The sequence below is a fragment of the Trachurus trachurus genome (genome assembly GCF_905171665.1).
Source record: "Trachurus trachurus genome assembly, chromosome: 16".
Classification (NCBI taxonomy): Eukaryota; Metazoa; Chordata; class Actinopteri; order Carangiformes; family Carangidae; genus Trachurus; species Trachurus trachurus.
Window position 1 is genome coordinate 28,689,747 of NC_139902.1, and position 18,126 is coordinate 28,707,872.

An 18,126-nucleotide genomic window follows, 5' to 3' on the forward strand; every position below is an offset into this window, starting at 1 on the left:
ATCAAACAACCACCACAGGCAGCAGGTTCCCGCTCCGAGCTGCTGCTGCTGCTGCTGCTTGTTTGTTGTCTGTTTGTGCTTTGACAGGTCTGACTCCCAACCTGAACTCTGTCCATGACCCCGCCCACCTCCACCCCCCACTCTCCACCTCCACCTCCACCTCCACCCTCACACCGCGCGTCGGTCCAGACCCTGTGTGTCCCAGTGTGTCTCCAGAGAGACGGCGCTGTGATTGACAGGTTGGACAGGAGCCCGGCAGGAAAGAAGCCGCCTGATCCTGATCCTGATCCAGTTCACTCATGTGTGTGTGTGTGTTTCTGCCAAGCCAACAATCCACCCAGCGCTTACACACACACACACACATACAAACACACACAGCGAGCATTTAATAAACTAAAACTAAATACATTTCTGTGAGAGCTGCTGAAACAAAACATGGATCTAAACTGAACACCGTTGTTTTATGTTTTAAAGGGCAACTGTGCAAGTCCACTCGCTTTTCTGCTGTTTTGCTAACCCTCCTCTCAGCCATGTGCATCTATTTACAACGAAGCCGGCGAATAGCCGTGGATAACGTTGCATAACATATACGATGTTACGACGCGTGTGTTTGTGTAGTCTTACCCGTCATAAACAAAAGATTGCGGGTTACAGAGTGTGTTTGTGTTGCGGTGCGCAGAGACGAGAGCTGGGACACCGGGGCGACGGCCAGGTACTACACTGATGTTGCAAGGTTTGTTTTCAGCCGTGAGACGCCAGGTGAAGACAGAGAGCCTCCGTTCTCACTCGTAACAAGTCACAAGTCATGTAGTTAACTATCACAATTACTCCAGAGCTTTTTAATTAAGGTAAAAATGTATCATAGCCACGGGAGAAATCCTGCTTAGTTCCTCTTTAAATTAAGATTTACTTTTGAAATGATCAGAGGGCATTTTCACCACATGGCAGAAACAGCTTGATGCACTGCAGGTAGACGACAAAAACATCACAATGAAGACACGTGTGCAACATAAAGAAAACATGAACACATGCATTTCTCCAGTCGTAGGGATAACGCCATCAGAAGGAGAAGGAGGGATGAGTCCTGGATTCTGTACCGACCAAATTCACACAGAAACCCCAAGTATCGATTCACAGAAAATCATTTGTGAGATAGCGGAGGAGCATCTTGATCTCTCACAAACATATTGACAAGGTAGATTGTGACCAGACACGCTGGTTCGGACTGAAAATACTGTATATACAGATATCTCAGGTACGGTCGGGCCTCGGACTTTCTCTTTTTTTGGCCGGTTCTGGTTGTTCTGGTTGTTTTGAATTTTCAGGCCTGTTAAAGACTCTACTATCTGTGAACAGCTCCTCCTCTCCCTGCACACTCTGAGTTTTAAATAGATCCTGCTATTGCCGTTAAGTCATTATGCCGACTATTTACACTGAAGCATGACAATAAATACTCAAAAATCAGATGTTTTGACTAATTTTTTGCAAACAAAATAACTTCAATTACTGCACATACACAAAAAAAAAAGTACAGTACCGGAAACAGATACTGTATCAGTTTAAATGTGAAAGGTATACCAGTCCCTAAACAGAAGTGATGATTTCTATCCAACAACACTTCTGCACCTTAATGTAAGTTGAGGTTATGTAATGTGGGCCTGTATGAGGTATTTATGTGTAGTGAATGTATCACCTGCAGTAGACTTAGCTGAGTGATGAACTGCTGGGGGCGGGGTCAACAATAAAAAAAAAAAAAAAGGAAATCATCATAAACTATAAATAAAAGAAGGAGATCAAGTCGGAGTGTATTCGCTGTATTTAGCATCTTCTCTACGCTTCATCCTGTCATCAAACAGCACTTTGTGTTTTAGCACGACACTGTGTTTTATCCTGCACAGAAGTACAATGTAGTAATATTACACTGAAGCTGTTTGACACTGGGATAAACCAATGAGCATTATTAAAAAAATGCTACATTTAGACCGATATCAGCGCTTAAGTAGCTAAAACACTTATTTTGCACTCTGCTTCTCCAGACCTGTGACTGGTTGTACACTGAATATGAATAAAAAGGTTCTGATAAAACTAAGAGAGGCGTCTTTTTCTTCCATTCTTGTTAAAAAAAAAGGCCTAAAAACACCTGGAGTTGATTATAGTGAAGCATCATGTCTCTGACTCCAGTCTATCCAGTGTCTGTGTAACTTCACAGGAAGGTGTTTGTACTTGACTCCTCTTCAGTCGACATTTAATCAATGCTGACAAACTTTCAGCAGCTGCTCAGACTAAAGCAGTTTTTCCCCTCAACTAATGAACCAGCCCCACTCCACCACCTACTGAAGAACAAGAAGGAGACTATGTGTTTAAACACATGTCAGCTGGGTTAACAGAGGAGGTCGTGGGAATTTCTCCTCTTTTTGTTGTTTAAATATACATAATTAAATCCTTAAACAATTAAAACACTATAATTATTGTTCCACGTGATGAAAACGATGGTTTGAACCACTGAGTCTCCATAGGCTTTGATACAGTTACAGTCACAGTCATTTAACTGAATAAACTGTTGGTACCTGAAATGGTAATGGAGATAAAATTATGATAATTTACATTTAAACCATTAAAATAATATTTACTGTAAGATGAGACACTACAGGTGAATAGGGTAAAAATTTAAACTAACAGATATCACCATGAAACATCCCAAGTTTATCACTTAAGACAAATATTTTTTTGTATTACAAGTTTTGTCAAATTGTATGTTTGAATATGTAAATGGGGCAATATGTAATGAAATATGCACTAATTTGCATACATTTCCAGAACAGAAATCTGAACAATGGATAAAGCCACTTTCAAAATTCTTGTTTTGTTTTGTTGACATATTAGAGTCAGAAGGGGATTTTGGATATCTCTTTTTATCACTCTGTAAATGAGAAAATGTTTTTAGGAATAAAATGTTGTATAAATCAGGCTGTGAATGACATATCAACAATCCCCTCTGTAGAAACCTTCAGAATATAGAAAGAGATAAAACTGGAAGGTGTAGGAAGGAGTCTGAGGAAAAACTAATTTTGAGAAAATGGCCTTTAAAGACTTGGTACTGGAAAATTCCATAAATTGTTAATGTAAATTGTACTTTTACGATTTGTTATGGGTAAGGAGGAGCCTACATCATTGTTCAGGAGAGAGAGAGCTTTACAATGATACCTGACATGACATGGGTCAGACAACAGGCACAGCACATGTCACAGTAGCTGTTAACTTGTGGTGAATTTAGGAGACATCTACAAAAATGAGTAATGAGTAAAATAAAAACCTAAATGTGGATTTTCTACCACTTCTTTCCACTATTCTGAAAGTAGACATGTTAAGGAAGTAAAATAGCGCAAAATATCAAAATTGATTAGTGTATGAAATAACAGTCTTTTAGCCTGTAGTGTTTCGCCTTAACCTGCAAAATGAGCTGCAGCACATCTGATGTAGGAGGCTGTTTGTGTTTTGTGAGGTCACAGTGTGACAGATGTAGTGAAACTCCCTCTGGATGTTCTTCATACATTACACTCACAACAACATGAAGTCGATGCGACCATGAATATTTTGACCTTTGACCCCCAAGGTCAACACAGCGTCCCTATGCTTGTGTTGATATCTTAGTCACACATCCTTCTCTTTCGTCTTAAAAGAAGCAGATGAACAGAAAAGCTCTCTATCACAAAGTCCTCTTACTTATCTGACTTCTCCCTGAAGCTTTCAGCCACATCTCATGACCTTCATCAACAGATGGAGCTCGCTCAGTTGTCATGGGGATGGTTTAGTTTAGCTGTTGCCCCTAAGTATGGATGGGTTCACATCGCAGCATATGCCTGTTCCACATTTAGGTCGTGTGACAACTCAACGGCCTTGGTGACGACGGCTGAATAAACTCAGGCTGCAGAGGAGTAAAATGTTTGATTAACGGTTGAAATTTATGTTTAGAGGAATTAAAATGACTCTGTTGGAGCTGGAGATGTTTCTGAAGTGAAATCAAAGACGAAGAAGAAGAGGAAGCTAGTGCAGGAAGCTGAACTAAATGGAGAAAACTGATGAATATTTTCATTTGCATAAACACACAGGTGATGATGTTATAGATGATCTTCAATGCTTCATTAAAAATACACTGTGAACACATATGTGAGGGTTATTGGCAGGTAAGCCTGAGTAAGAAGAGCTCCCTGCTGTTTATATAAATATATATATATATTTCACATGAGTCATTCTATCTGTTCCCAGCGCCACCGTATGCTGTTTGACTGATGCTTAGATAATATGAATCCTGGAATACGTCTGATGTCTGAGTGACGTTTGTTATAACTCTGTTTGGATCGGACTTTAAAATGCTATCTGTCAAAAAGGAAATAGCTTTCCATCACTGGCCCCCATTTAAATGTACCCACAGCTATAGCATATTTATGGTAATGTGGAAACAGAAATGATTCAGGGTGGGGTGTGTGTGTGTGTGTGTGTATGTGTGTGTGTGTGTGTGTGGGGGGGGGGGGGGCACCGTGGCTTTGAATACCAACTGTGTTTTGCGGCTGCAACAAACAAAGAGACGGACGACCTTGGTGACGGAGAGGTCGGCCCGTTTAGCTCGGACCGCGCTCGACGCTGACGACGTCTCCACCTTCCGGCTCACGACAACGAGATAAATGCAGAAATTACAGTCATGCCTGAGTGTGTGTGTGTGTGTGTGTGTGTGTGTGTGTGTGTGTGTGTGTGTGTGTGTGTGTGTGTGTGTGTGTGTGTGTGTGTGTGTGTGTGTGTGTGTGTGTGTGTGTGTGTGTGTGTGTGTTTTCCTATTCTTTCAAACCTGTTTCAATTTTGCAGAGCACACAATGAATCAGACGGCAGCTAAAGCAATTAACAAGGAGAGACATTATGGTAATGAGAGCGTGGAGCTTGTAAGGTCACCGCCGTCGTGCATGTTAAGCCACGACTCAGGGCAGCGATTCTCTGCCTCCAACTCAACGCTGCAGAGGAACCAGGTGCAGAATTCACTTATCTGATCCGTGGCACACCGACATGGACAGTACAGAGGGGGAAAAACTGTCTCTGAAGCAAACTTCACTTCACTGAGTTATTCTACAGTGTTTGTGATTTTGGTGCAGCGGCACGGGATGCAGAGGTTTCAGCTGCAGCTGTGAGGACACTAACAGGTCTGAATGAAGGTGAACAAGGTGAGAATTTAGCAGCAAATACAGTAAAAGAAGAGAAAACAATCAGTTCAGACATGTTGAAGAAAACGAATTGAAATATTATTAAAGGAAAACAGAGACAGAAACAAGTGTGATATCTGACAAATTAAACAGCTACACTGGAAACATTCAGTACTCTGGGATTTTGTTGGGACAAATCAAGCAAACTATTCTTATTATTTCACAACACCAATGCACAAACTAGCCTGGTACCTGCTACATCAATTATGTCAATTATTATTATTTATTTATTCTTGTTATTATCTTTTTGTGTGTGTGCAGTGACTCTGGCTCCTGATTGGATGACGCTCATAGAGGAAACTCACCCAGGTTATAAAAGCAGCTTTCACAAATATCTAGACTAAACTAGGCCACAGTTACAGTTATGACTGGGATATTACTATGAAATGAAATATTTGATTTTACCTCAACCTGCTGATTAAGAAATTGAGACTTTATGTAACTTGAGGGGTTACACACTCCTCGCTAAGTAGAATCAGGATAATAGTAAAAATCCTTTTTAACTTCTTTATGTTTTATATAAAACTACGATCTGGATGTGTGGAGGAATAAATGTGTCTCTAGTCTGTTTCTGATACCGAGTCACTGCAGCAGCTGCTCGGAGGACATACAGTAGAAGAAAATCTCGTTTTGTAAACGTAACAATCAGTCTGGCAAGAAAACAGTGATTAACACAAACTCTGTTTATGAAAATATACAAATATCAATCATAATGTGGAGGAATTTAAAGTTAGAAACTGACTGTGAGGTTCAGAGGGTTCATCCTGTATGTTATTATTATTTTTTATTTATTTAATTTTAATCCTAGCTGCAGGTTTTTTTTCATTGTTTTTCAGCTGTGGCATTTGAGTAGCCTTTTTTTCTCTCTAGCTCCCACCTTATTGTCACTGTTATTGATTACACAGCAAACTTAAAATCATATTTCAACCACTAAATGCAAAACAATGGTGCTGCGTTCAGAGGCGGCGTGGGGAAGTGAAGTCCCTGCTCTCACTCTGTGCAATCCGTCATGACCCCCCCCCCCCCACTTCCTCAGCGACTCCAAGCTCCTGCATATCAGCACTTCGCCACTTACTGTAAACTACACCAAACTGTAAATACAGGCAACACAAATGAAGCTGTTAATCAAACATTTATGGAACCTTTCACCATGTCAATATGCATTAGCTCCTGACTGATTGCCATTTGTCTAATTAATCAGTCCCCTCCTTCAAACTCATATGCCATTAATTCACTGATGAGCAGGGTCACAGCACAACTCCTCACACATAAATCTTCCCCTGTCACTGATCCAAAAATAACCACCCGTCCTGATGACTCTCTGTGGGGCAGCGTGGAGTAAAAAAGAGACAGATTTCTTTTTTTAATTCATTATTCAGCCTTGTTTGCTCCTCTCTGTTTGGACTGAAGACATCAACTCCATGTGGCAGTTTGTGCTTGAAGCCATGAAGCTGCTATAAAGGTCTGAGCTTTTTGTGTGTTTTTTTTTTTTAAAAGGTCCGGTTATTACAAAACAGTCCATTTCTGGTCTCAAGTGGGAAAACAGTATTGATTCGACCACAAATCCGACCAAAGGGGGGGCTTAAACTGAGTAACACCCGCTCTCCAATATCAGTCCAGAAACATGACTCAGCAAGATCTTGGCGTTTTAGACACAGGAAAAAAACAAAAAACAAAAAAAACAGGGAATATGTTTCTCCCTAGAGGAAAGCCACTGTTTTCAATCAGCAGCCAACATGTTTCTGCTGCTGCCGCCAGTGCTTCACAACTGGAATCAGACCAAGTAACTACATCGGCCCAACATTTAACACTTGAACATTTCTGGGAATAAAACACAAGGACTCTGATTTCACTCCTGCCTTCCCTTCACCCACTCTCTGTCTTTCTTCTCCTTTCATTCATCCCCCTCATCTCATTTTTCCCTCCCTCCCTCCCTCCTCCTCCATTACTCTCTTTTCCTTCTCATTCCTTGTCTCTGGTGGGTTGATATTTTTTTGGCGGCGTTCCCAGATAAGAGATTGGCATGAAAGCTGCGTGGAGGAATAGTTATTACAGGCAGTGTGCACTGATCAGAGAGGTTTCAGATCACAGTGAAAGAGACTCTTCTTATCGCGCCCAGGGGCTCACAGCTCGGGGCACCAAGGTTTTTTTTTTTTTTTCTCAGTTTTTCGACTCCCTCAGACGACGAGGAAGTTACAGTAAGGAAAGCCACGGCACGCTCAGCCTGACAAGTCTATCATGTCAAGAACAATGCTCTGCAGCTTAAGAAGTGACTTTATGTCTAAAAACAGCCAACGAGGAGATTGTAGATTGTCCCATGGTTTAAAAAAAAGAAAAAAATCTCAGTGTTTTACATCAGCAGAGTATCCAGGGGGTGGTTGTACTAAGTCGTTTTGTGTGTTATGGACATACAAACACAAACATGTTTACAGCTGGTTTGCATAACATCAAACTGTCCTGGTTTTACACTTTATCTGTTTCCCCGTAAAAGCAAAAGGAAAACCACGATGTTCATTGTTCTGCTTAACAGAAACAACAATGGTTTTATGAAATTGTCATAAAAGATGGTGAAGAAGTTATATTATGCAACTGTTCCAGATTAAAACATCTATCATCATGCTATCATCATACTTGCATGGGTCTGCATTGTGGTAAAACTGACTCTTTTGATATCGTGGACGTTTTTAAATCTACGTTTAAACCAAACTAAAGATTTTATTTGTTGATGTCTGCAATGAAACAAGCTGAGTAAATGTTAAGAAAGCTGCTGGAGACGTCCTGTCCCTTGTCCGTCGGTAAAATCTCAGATTTCTAAATCGAAGCAGCTTTATCTAAACCTCCTGAACGTCTGGTTCATAAGTTATCAGAGGAGGAATCACAACAAAGGTTATCAGCTGTCTCAGCTCCCATCTCTTCCCTCTCGTCTCACATTATCAGTCAAACAGTGACTTTAAATGTGGAGCAGCTTCATTCAGGTTAGAATTACTGAGTCTGTTTGATTTCCTGCAACACGCCCAAACTGAGAGCAGCTTTATCATAATGATGGTGAAGGAAACAAAAGAAATGATTTCACCCAACACCGTCTCTAGCCCTCTAGACTCAGAAGTTACATGCTGTAAGTTTCAATATTGATTGTTTGGCAGCTGTGAAGTAATAACGATTCAATGGGAATTTCACATGTGAGAGACACAATCTACTCATGTATAAAGAGCAATGGACCACAACAGAGACACCTTACATGTATGTGATGGAAGTCCACCACTAAGATGGAAGTGGTTCATTCAACAGAGCCGGGAAATGACACAGCCAACATGAATAAACTCAACAAGACACAACAGGACTCATCAGAAACTGGGCCGAACATGAGTTTTTCATTATGATGCCGCCAACAAGTCCATCAGTTTACAACTACTACTATAACCTCAAAGTTAGGGTGAACGGGAAAAGGACCAAATCCAAACTACAAACTGAAAATCAAATCCAAACAATGCAAACTACAGCAAGAAAGAAGCACAGAGCATCGCATGGTACTGGTAAATATGATCTCATCGATACAAGTCAAGGTTTAAGACAACAGGTACATAAATTAAGACTGAAATTCGGACAGAAGGATTCATTCATTCGTTCACTCATTCATCAACTAAACTCACAGTCATGAAGCCGTCCAGTAGACCAGAGTCAGGTTTGGGTGGCGCCTGCAGTCGCTCCATGGACCATTTCTCAATGATTGAGGCCACTTGGCTGTTCTCAGTGTTGAGGATCCTGAAGCCTGTCATGTTCACACCACTGTATCGGTAAGGCTCCACGTCCAGCGCAAACAGATCCTGGAGAGACAACAGACATCAGACAGACAAACATTAGAGACAGACGTAATATCCCCATTTGTAGGAGGTTGTTGAGAAAAACAAACGAAAAACAACCAACTCAACAAACCCCCCAAAAAAACATTCAATCACATTTAATAACATCAGAGGAAACACAATGAAAACACAATGAAAATTCACTTCCCACATAAGTGAGGTTGAATTGAACTTTTGAAAGAGCAAGAGAAGCAGCTCCTGCCGAGTCCAGTCTTTGTTCTGACGGTCAAACATCCAACTGAACTCAAGTTAAGTTAGGTTCAAATGAATGACTGTGGTTAGAAGTGTCAGGCCCATTGATTAAAAGTTTGGGTTAAAAAGGTCCAGCTTGATATAAGTGTAAAAAAGCCAACAATGACCCCAAAGGAGCATTTTTCCATTTAAACCTCTAATAGCTAACATTCAATGATTAAAGACAGGACAAAAAACAGGAGTAGGAATACAAGAACACACATTCAAGAAATGAGAAAAGTCAAAATTTTCATGGCATGGTAGGAGTATAGATGTTCATGTTCTCCTTCTGAAATGAATGAAAAGGGACTTTAAGATATCTGACAAAAGTATCTTAAGCTGCCTTAGAGTGGAAAGGCACTCAGTTCGCTTCACCTTGTTCCATCAAGCCGGTTTAATCCCATCTTGGAAAATACCCAGTTCTTATGTATTGAGCCCTAGAGGTTAAACAACGGTCAGGACGTGTGGCCGGTAGAATCTCACATCTTATGTTCTGCTTCTGTGATCTGTCTTTAAACAAACACTGGTACAGGTCTCTTTAGGGCAGCAAATGGATAATAAACTAGGATCATTATTTAGAGGTTGCGTGGGATTCATCACACCTCAGATGTATTTGTCTTGTGTTCTGCTCAGAGATTGCCTACAGTGGTTTGGGTTAGGGCTTCATCTAGTAGGTACTGATTAGACATTTTAAGAACTACTTATCGGGTAAATATTGACTTAAAATGTTGTAATGGGATTTTGTCATGGTTGATCCCAGTCCTGAAAAACCAACTCTCACACAGCGAGAACTTTATTAGAATGCGGTGGCGTGTCTGGTCTTTGATCGGACTAAAAGGGCACATGTCACTCCACTGCTCATTGATCTGCACTGGCTGCCCAAATCAAATTCAAGTCACTATTACTGCCTACAGTGTGACTTCCAGAGGTCTGCACCCATCCACTTGAAGTTAATTATACAGGCTTATGCTGCTTGGTCTGTCATCAAACAACGGAGGAACTTTGGAACGAGCCACCGAAGTCTATCAGAGCAGGGACGTCCCTCTGTCTTCAAGAGTCTCTTGAAGACTCATCTTTTCAAAGAGCACCTCCTCTGGCTCTACCAATACCTCTAACACAACAACATTTCTATCTAGGATTATAATGCTGGCAGTAGAGGTTAGAAGTTAGTACCTCCTTCAAGTCTCTTACTGCATTGAAGTGTCTGACGAAGATTAAATGAGAAAAAACTGCAATGCATTGGGAACACCTTACTATTAATGGGTAGGGCCTCGCTTTACTCTTAAAACTGCCTTGATTCTTTGTGGTATCGCTTCTATAAGATGTTTGAAACACTCCTTTGAGATTTTATGTTGATATGATTTCACAAAGTGCTTCAGATTTGTTTGCTGCACACTTATGATGTCAATGTCTAATTCTACCACATCCCAAAGATGTCTGACTGTATTCAGTGACCTGGGAGGCTAGTGGAGTACACTGAACTCATCGTCACATTTATGAAACCAGCTTGAGTCGACCTTTTTTGCATTGTGCTTAAAGTAGCCATTAGTAGAAGGCTGAATTGTGGCCAGTCAGACTGTGGATTTTGATTATTTGTTGGTATTACATTTAAGTTGGCACCTATACACCAGCATCGACATCCACCCTCTGGAGGGAAGGTTCTGCGCAAGAAAATCTCAAAGAAACGGTGGTTGGTAAACTAGCCTATAACTATAGAGGCCAGGTGGAGCAGCACAGGGTTCATTCAGCTTGTTAGACGATACCGTTTGACAAAGAAAGGAACACATATAGATGTAATATTAAAAATATTGTGGGTTAATGATTGGATTTGGCAGGGGTCAGTGCCCATTAAAAGATGTAGAGTGTGGATGGAGGTAAAGCAGGTTTGGGAAGACCAATGGGTTGGCAAGAGCGGAGCATCCACCAGACAGTAGGAACTAGCTGGAGATCCCATGGAAGATGTGTTTTCTCTGCCTGTCATGAGTTGTGACAACTGAACTGGGAATCATGGAGCTGTTCACCTTCCTTGACGTTATGGGGAATGGACGTCCGACCTTCTAACTCAGCTACTCTTTTTGACTGAAATGGAGACAGCTTTCTCTCAGCTGACTGGTGGAGCTGGCAGATGAGGAATGATGAAGAGACATGGGTGGAACAGGTTCACAGATGAGCCCATGTGTACTGATCGAGGCCTATAAACAGGCTGTGGATAGTTATTGCCTTGTTTTAGTGTTCTTATGGACTTTCTAGCTGAAGATTTACACTAGGGGCATCCCTGGAAAAATAATTGGTGCCATTGTTAAAGGGATAGTTCAACATTTTGGCAAATTGGCCCATTGCCATAATCCCTATAGGCCTAGGAGTAGGTTTATTACCTATAACTGTCGGTGCAAGCTATTTTTTAGAACAGTGGAGCAGAGCCGCGAGCTGCTCAGAGCTACGCTATGGAGGCTAATGGGATTTATTGGTTTCCCTCATCAAACTCATCAGATATCCAACAACTCCAAAACGCTCTCGTGGACAAATTGTGACCTGCACATTCACCACGCTATGAGATAATAACAGAACGTTACGAGACAGAGTTGTTTTAGAGGGAAATTCATGCAAAACCGCTGATGCGCGTTCCTGTCGGGGACAGTTTTTCGGCAAGCAGTCTCTGTATTTACCTCGAAAACAATTGTCTGGTAACGTTCTGCTATTATCTCATAGCGTGGTGAATGTGCAGGTCACAACTTGTTGGATTGTGTATTTGATGTGTTTGATTAGGGAAACCAAGAAATCCCATGAGCCTCCGTAGCGTAGCTCTGAGCAGCTCGCGGCTCTGCTCCGCCGTTCTAAAAATAGCTTGCACTGACAATTAAAGGTAACAAACCTACTCCTAAAAATATAGGGATTATGGCAATGGGCCAATTTGCCAAAATGCTGAACTATCCCTTTAAGGTAAAAAGTCACATTAAAGGCAGTACCTGAAGTCTAATTGAGGCACATCTAATAAAAACCAAAAGTAGCTCCACCAGACAAATAAAACAAAACATAGACCGCAGCATGACCAACCTCATGAAACGGCTCATAAAAGGCCCTTATCAGCCACACGGGGGTACTGACAAAATTTTCCATAAAGAATTAGAAAAAATAGCAACACAGGGTATGCTAAGTGAAGAAGAGGGAGAGAGAGAGAGAAATCTGGCAGGAAATGGCCACCATATGTGGCCTCAGTATGGCTGGGTTGTTCACTCTGCTGGGAGAATTAGGCTGTCAGCACTGGACTCTGTCTGCCAAACACAACAGTGGGAAATGACAAGACACCCCTCTGTCTGTTCCCACCCCCCTCGCCTCCTTCATTTGGATTTGGATTTTACTTTTCATCTTCCTGAAAATACTGGAGGATTTTTAATCATCTCAGAGAAATTATACCGCACTGAATGGCTGAACTGGGGAGCTATGCACGTTCAGATGTTTCATTTCCAATTGAAAATCATTCCTTCATGACAATCACAGATAGCTGAACCTGAACCTGAAGAATTAGATTTTCAAAAGAACTTGACATTTGGAAAGTAAAAGGACAAAGGAGCGGCGGAGGCAGACAGACGAGAGACGGTGTTTTATCCCCGGCAACACAAGCAGCCTCTTCACAACGACAGAGGGATGGAGCTTCATAATAGTCTGATCGGAGTCAAATCTTTGACCTGGAACATGGACTGACAGTCGTTCAAGGCGTCTCATACATCCACATAATAACAGAGGAGATTTAGAGTCTGAATCCAGTCATTTCGCATCCAGTAGAAAATAGTGGTACTTTCCTTTATCCAGAATAAATGCTGCTATTTTCACCTTAATGCTGGTAAGTCTCACTGGATGACACTTCATTTACTGGTTTTAAACTGTCTCTCACCACTGTGGTAAAGAAATGATGTTATGAAACCAAACCTCATCATAGTGAGTAATCAGTCCTGTGAAGGTTGCTCACCTTGGGACAAAGGTCAAAACAAGTCTAAATATAATATTACTGATTCTTAGCAGATTTTTTTCTAATGTACAAAGAAGGTTGAAGATGTGGTACATAGGTGTTTGGTGCAAATCCATATTAAATACATGGCTACACATTTAATTATAGTGTAAAGCCTATGTCGAAGTAGAGTTTAAGTAAAAAAGATGGGGATGTGATTAAAGCTGAAATCCATGTATTCTTTTCTAAACTACAGTTACATAGGGATTCATTCTGAGGTGTGTTTGTAGGAGTATTCATCACATGTCAAATAAAAAGAGGCTGGTTTATCAAAAACAAAAGAGGACAGCTGTGTTATACACACACCACTGCACCGATACACACTCCAGTCTCTTTCCTAAGCTTCGCCTGCTCAGCCCACAGACTTTACACTGAGATGTTGACAATAGAGTCACATCTACAACTGTATGAAGCTGTCATGGCTTCACAAAATCATAATACCATAATTGAGTTTCCTGTCAATATATATATTTTATAGTAGTTTATAACATGTGTGTCTTCTGTTCGCCTATTTTTCCTCGTGACAAGCAGCTCCCAGCAAACTAGAGCGGCACTGACTGGTTGATGTGACACCAGAGACCTGATATGTAGCTGACTATACTTCACATGGATATTAAACACATATTTCTCACCATTTTAGCAACTTTATGGAGAGACGGAGGAGACCACATGTACTAGATGGTGACAGTAGGAAACCAGGGTTGGGTTGAAGGATGGATGGATGGATGGATGGATGGATGGATGGATGGATGGATGGATGGATGGATGGATGGATGGATGGATGGATGGATGGATGGATGGATGGATGGATGGATGGATGGATGGATGGATGGATGGATGGATGGATGGATGGATGGATGGATGGATGGATGGATGGATGGATGGATGGATGGATGGGAGCTTGCTACCATTGACTATTGTGTAAAAACAGTGCTAATACGCCAATGGAGCTGTTAAATGATGGTTAAAAACCAAAGCACATGGCATTATTGCACTCCATTCAACTCAATGGTTTTTTTGGGGGTGCCTCAGTAGTAATTTGAGTTGTTGTTCTGCAGTCGACCACAAGGAGAAAGTGGCAGAAAGGTTGCCTCAACATGAGATATCAACGCCCTTTAAAAGATCTATAGACTTAATATGAAGAGAAACGAAAAGGGAGACGATCTGAACAAGGCCAAAAAGAGAGAGAGGGATAAGAAAAGAAGGACAAAACAAGAACAATGAGGAGGAAAATGAAGATGAAGGAGGAGGAGGAGGGAGGTGAGGAAGAGTGAGAAGTGAGCGCTGAAAAAGTAAAGAAAAAGATGAAACAAAAGAAATGTTGATGTCCTAAAGTATTATGCTGCTATTTTCTCTGGCTCTGAAGAACACATTAAAGGGGGGAAAATGAATGATCCACAGAAATAAATATAAAGCGAACGGCTCTGAGAATGAAGATTGAGCGCGGTGTCATCTCATTTTTGGCCATGCAACAAATCTTGAGAGATATGGGGGATGTGAAACTGTGAGGTAGACCTGATGACAAAGCGACTGTGCGGCACAGCCTCTCTCTTTTTTTCTACTTACCAGTGTGGTGAAGATATAGTGATAATACTCTGTCATCATCCCCATGGCGAGAGCCTGAGAGAGAAAGTGACAGAAGGAGGCAGAGGGAGAGATTGGGATAGAGAGAGAGGGGGGGGATTTATAAATGAATAGGGAGGCAGATCCAATATTTTGTCATATTTTGCACACATGCACATACAAATGCATTTGTCTGTTTGTGTGGCTGTCTGTGTGGCTGTATTACCATGTAATGTGAAGAGGCATATACTCCGCCACACTTCTACAGCCACAGGCTCAGACTTAAGAAACAAACAACCACCCGCAAGAAGAAGAAAAAAAAAAAAGAAGCTAAATAAAGCCATAGATGGAGCTCAGTCTCATCATCGTACATATTTGACATGTGTAGGGAAACGTATAGGGTATAGCATGAAATCGAGATGTTGGGCATCTGGGTCATTGTCAGAAACATATATAAGGAAGATGCCCTGCTGTCATAAGAGCTCCATGATGGAGTTGTTTGATTTTGTTGTTCTGAAGCTTCGGTATGTTTGAAAAAATGAAGAATAAAAACACAAGTGAGGTGTGACAAACATCACACAAACATGGTGTGATGTGATGCCTCCAGTCGTGGCTCTGCCAACCAGGAAACATTATGAGCAGCTCTCATTGGAAATAAAAGAAGAAACATAGCATGAGCTGTGGTTTGACTAGATATACTGTGATGATTTAGACTGACACATTAAATTCTATAACATCCATAATATTCACCACCGTTTTCTTTCAATAGCCTGGTCTGAACAAATCTACTTGTTCGCTCCTTCATTCAATAAAAGCAGCAAAAGGGTCAAGAGTTTTAAAAGTTGTCTGGGCTGCGAGGCCACAGTCAGTACAAAACGGATTTAGGTTCAATACCCAAACAGGGTTTCCCGCAGCGCTTTCCTGTTAAGGCGGCCGCCTTAACAACAAAGAGCTGCCGCCTAAACTAACGTCTTAAAAAAAGACACCCCCCCCCCCCCTGTCAACAGGACAGACACCACCTTAACTAACACATTTTCTGGGGGAAACACTGCCAAACCACACGAGACTGAGAGTGAGATGGAGAATAAAACTGACGGGCAAATTACTGCATTACGTTACATGTCACCACCGAAGCAGAGACTTTTAATTCACCAGTCAATCTCACTTCATACTTTAACCTACAGTCGTCGGCGTCGGGGTCGACCGATGATTCAAAACAACTGCACTGGTTCCATTATTAGCAGCCAGCTGATGTTAATGAGCGTGTGCAATTACAGCGGTGGCGCTTGATAGTCTATATGTTTCCTGCAGCGAGTCCATTGTGGTCAGTGCTGTTTAAAAGACGCTACAGTCGTGTGAAGAGCAGAGATGGATGTGGGCAGAGGGGGAGAATCTTAATTAATGGGGAAGCGGCACTCTGCTGCTGCTGCTGCTGCTGCTGCTGCTGCTGCTGCTGCTGCCGGAGCTCCACTTTCTATTTTAGGTTGATTTGATGAATAAAGTTTTGCATGAGAATCTGAGTTCTGCCTTGTTCGTGTTCAGTGTGAGTCAGACTTTTTTTTTTTTTTTTGTCATCTGTCTGCAATTGCTGCTCATCTTCTGAAGCGACTCTGGTAGGTTCGCTGACAGGAATATGTACTCATTTGCACCATTACCAAGGCAATCTGTCTGTAAAAATGCACCTCTGAGATGAGATTTCTGAAGCCGAATCACCTCGCTCTGTATTATCATCCAGACTGTGTATGTGTGTGTGTCTCTGTGTGCGTGTGTGCCACCTGCATGTAGCTATACAGTGGCGTCAGAGTCCTTCCCGCCGTGCAGAGACTCACTAAACCAATATGAATCATAGATTAGGACTGTGTGCAGAGGATGATTAAACAGGCAGGAAGGGATAATGGCTGCTGGCATCAGGTGGGAAACCTTCAGACTCTGCAGCCTTGTGTCTGAGGACCTGCCCACTCACCGCTGATTCACACGCTGCCATTTCCTGGATCTTCACATGAAGGATGAGCGCTGCAAAAAACCTTTCAAAGATTCTCTGGCCTATCTATATTCTCCAATTTTTGTTGTTGTTGTTGTTCAATCAATAGAGAAATGCGTACTGTTGGGTTAGAATAGCTATTAGATTTTAAAAGCATCCATCAAAGCTATCCACAAGTCAAAGGGAGCACTCGCTGCTTTTGTTGAGGCACTTAAAGGAGCAACAGACACAACTCAAAGCAGATTTTCACATACATACATGTTACAGCAGCGTCTGTCTGTGCAAATACAACACAGCTGTAAACAACACTGAAGTGATACATTACAGTGATTGTGATAGAAAGTGACAGGTTTCTGTCATCAGCAGCCACAGTACAGTGATGCAGCTTTAAACCGAGAGCTAGGTCTAAATATTAACAGCTGTAAATGTTCAGATCTCATGTAGAGTTTGTGTTTGAGCTTGTGTTATATGTTGGACTGTTAGTGAGGTCTGTTCTTAGGCTTTAAGTTTATTTTGAATTGTATTGATGTATCGAGGGAAGCTACAAATGTTAGCACACTACCTCACCTCACACTACCTTACCTCACCCACCAACCGACTGTACAGTCTCCACCAGAGCTTCTTTCCAAAGAGGAGCAGCTTGCTGCTGGCTAACGACGTTACAATGTGGACTCACACACTTCCACAGCAGCTGTTACAATATGTTTTAATTAAGTGCTACTATAAAAGTGTTTAGGCTAATCCAACTGTTTACTTGTTTTGCAAAAGTTAAACCCTTTCTAAAAGTTGATATTTAGACAGTGTTCACCTCCTGTTAACTACTGGTTGAATATAGAGTATGAATCAATCCCTGTCTTTCATAGAATATATGTAAAAAAAAAAAAAATAAAATAAAATAAAAAATAAATGGTACTTCAGATTCAGGTAATGCTACAGAGAATGTAATATTTTAATTAGGCTACACATCAGTTATAACTAGGTCTGTCAACTCAATTAATCGTAATATACACAATATACAATTGTGATTAATACTAAATATTAGGCTATAGGCAATAATACTACTTGTTTTTTCTTATATTTTCTCTTGTGTAGTCTTGAAGGATGTGATTTATGTTCCAACAGTTAATCTATTAGAGTTAAAGGACGCAATTTTACAATTTGGTGAGAAATAATAACACGTGACACATGAAGTGATCGTTTTTTGCCACATTTTGATTTTGATTAGTGTATCAAAAA

At 41.2% G+C, this 18,126-nt stretch overlaps 1 protein-coding gene across 2 annotated transcripts in view; it reads right to left on the minus strand.

The window, feature by feature from the left end:
- grik2 (glutamate receptor, ionotropic, kainate 2) overlaps positions 1-18,126 on the minus strand; it is a gene marked incomplete at both ends in the record, with an annotated part of 312,879 nt that overhangs the window by 157,914 nt on the left and 136,839 nt on the right. For both annotated transcript variants that reach the window (XM_083989928.1, XM_083989929.1), the window contains 2 exons: positions 8,900-9,073; positions 14,913-14,966. In XM_083989928.1, the coding sequence (XP_083846054.1) occupies positions 8,900-9,073; positions 14,913-14,966 (228 nt within the window). The remainder of the gene's footprint in view (positions 1-8,899; positions 9,074-14,912; positions 14,967-18,126) is intronic.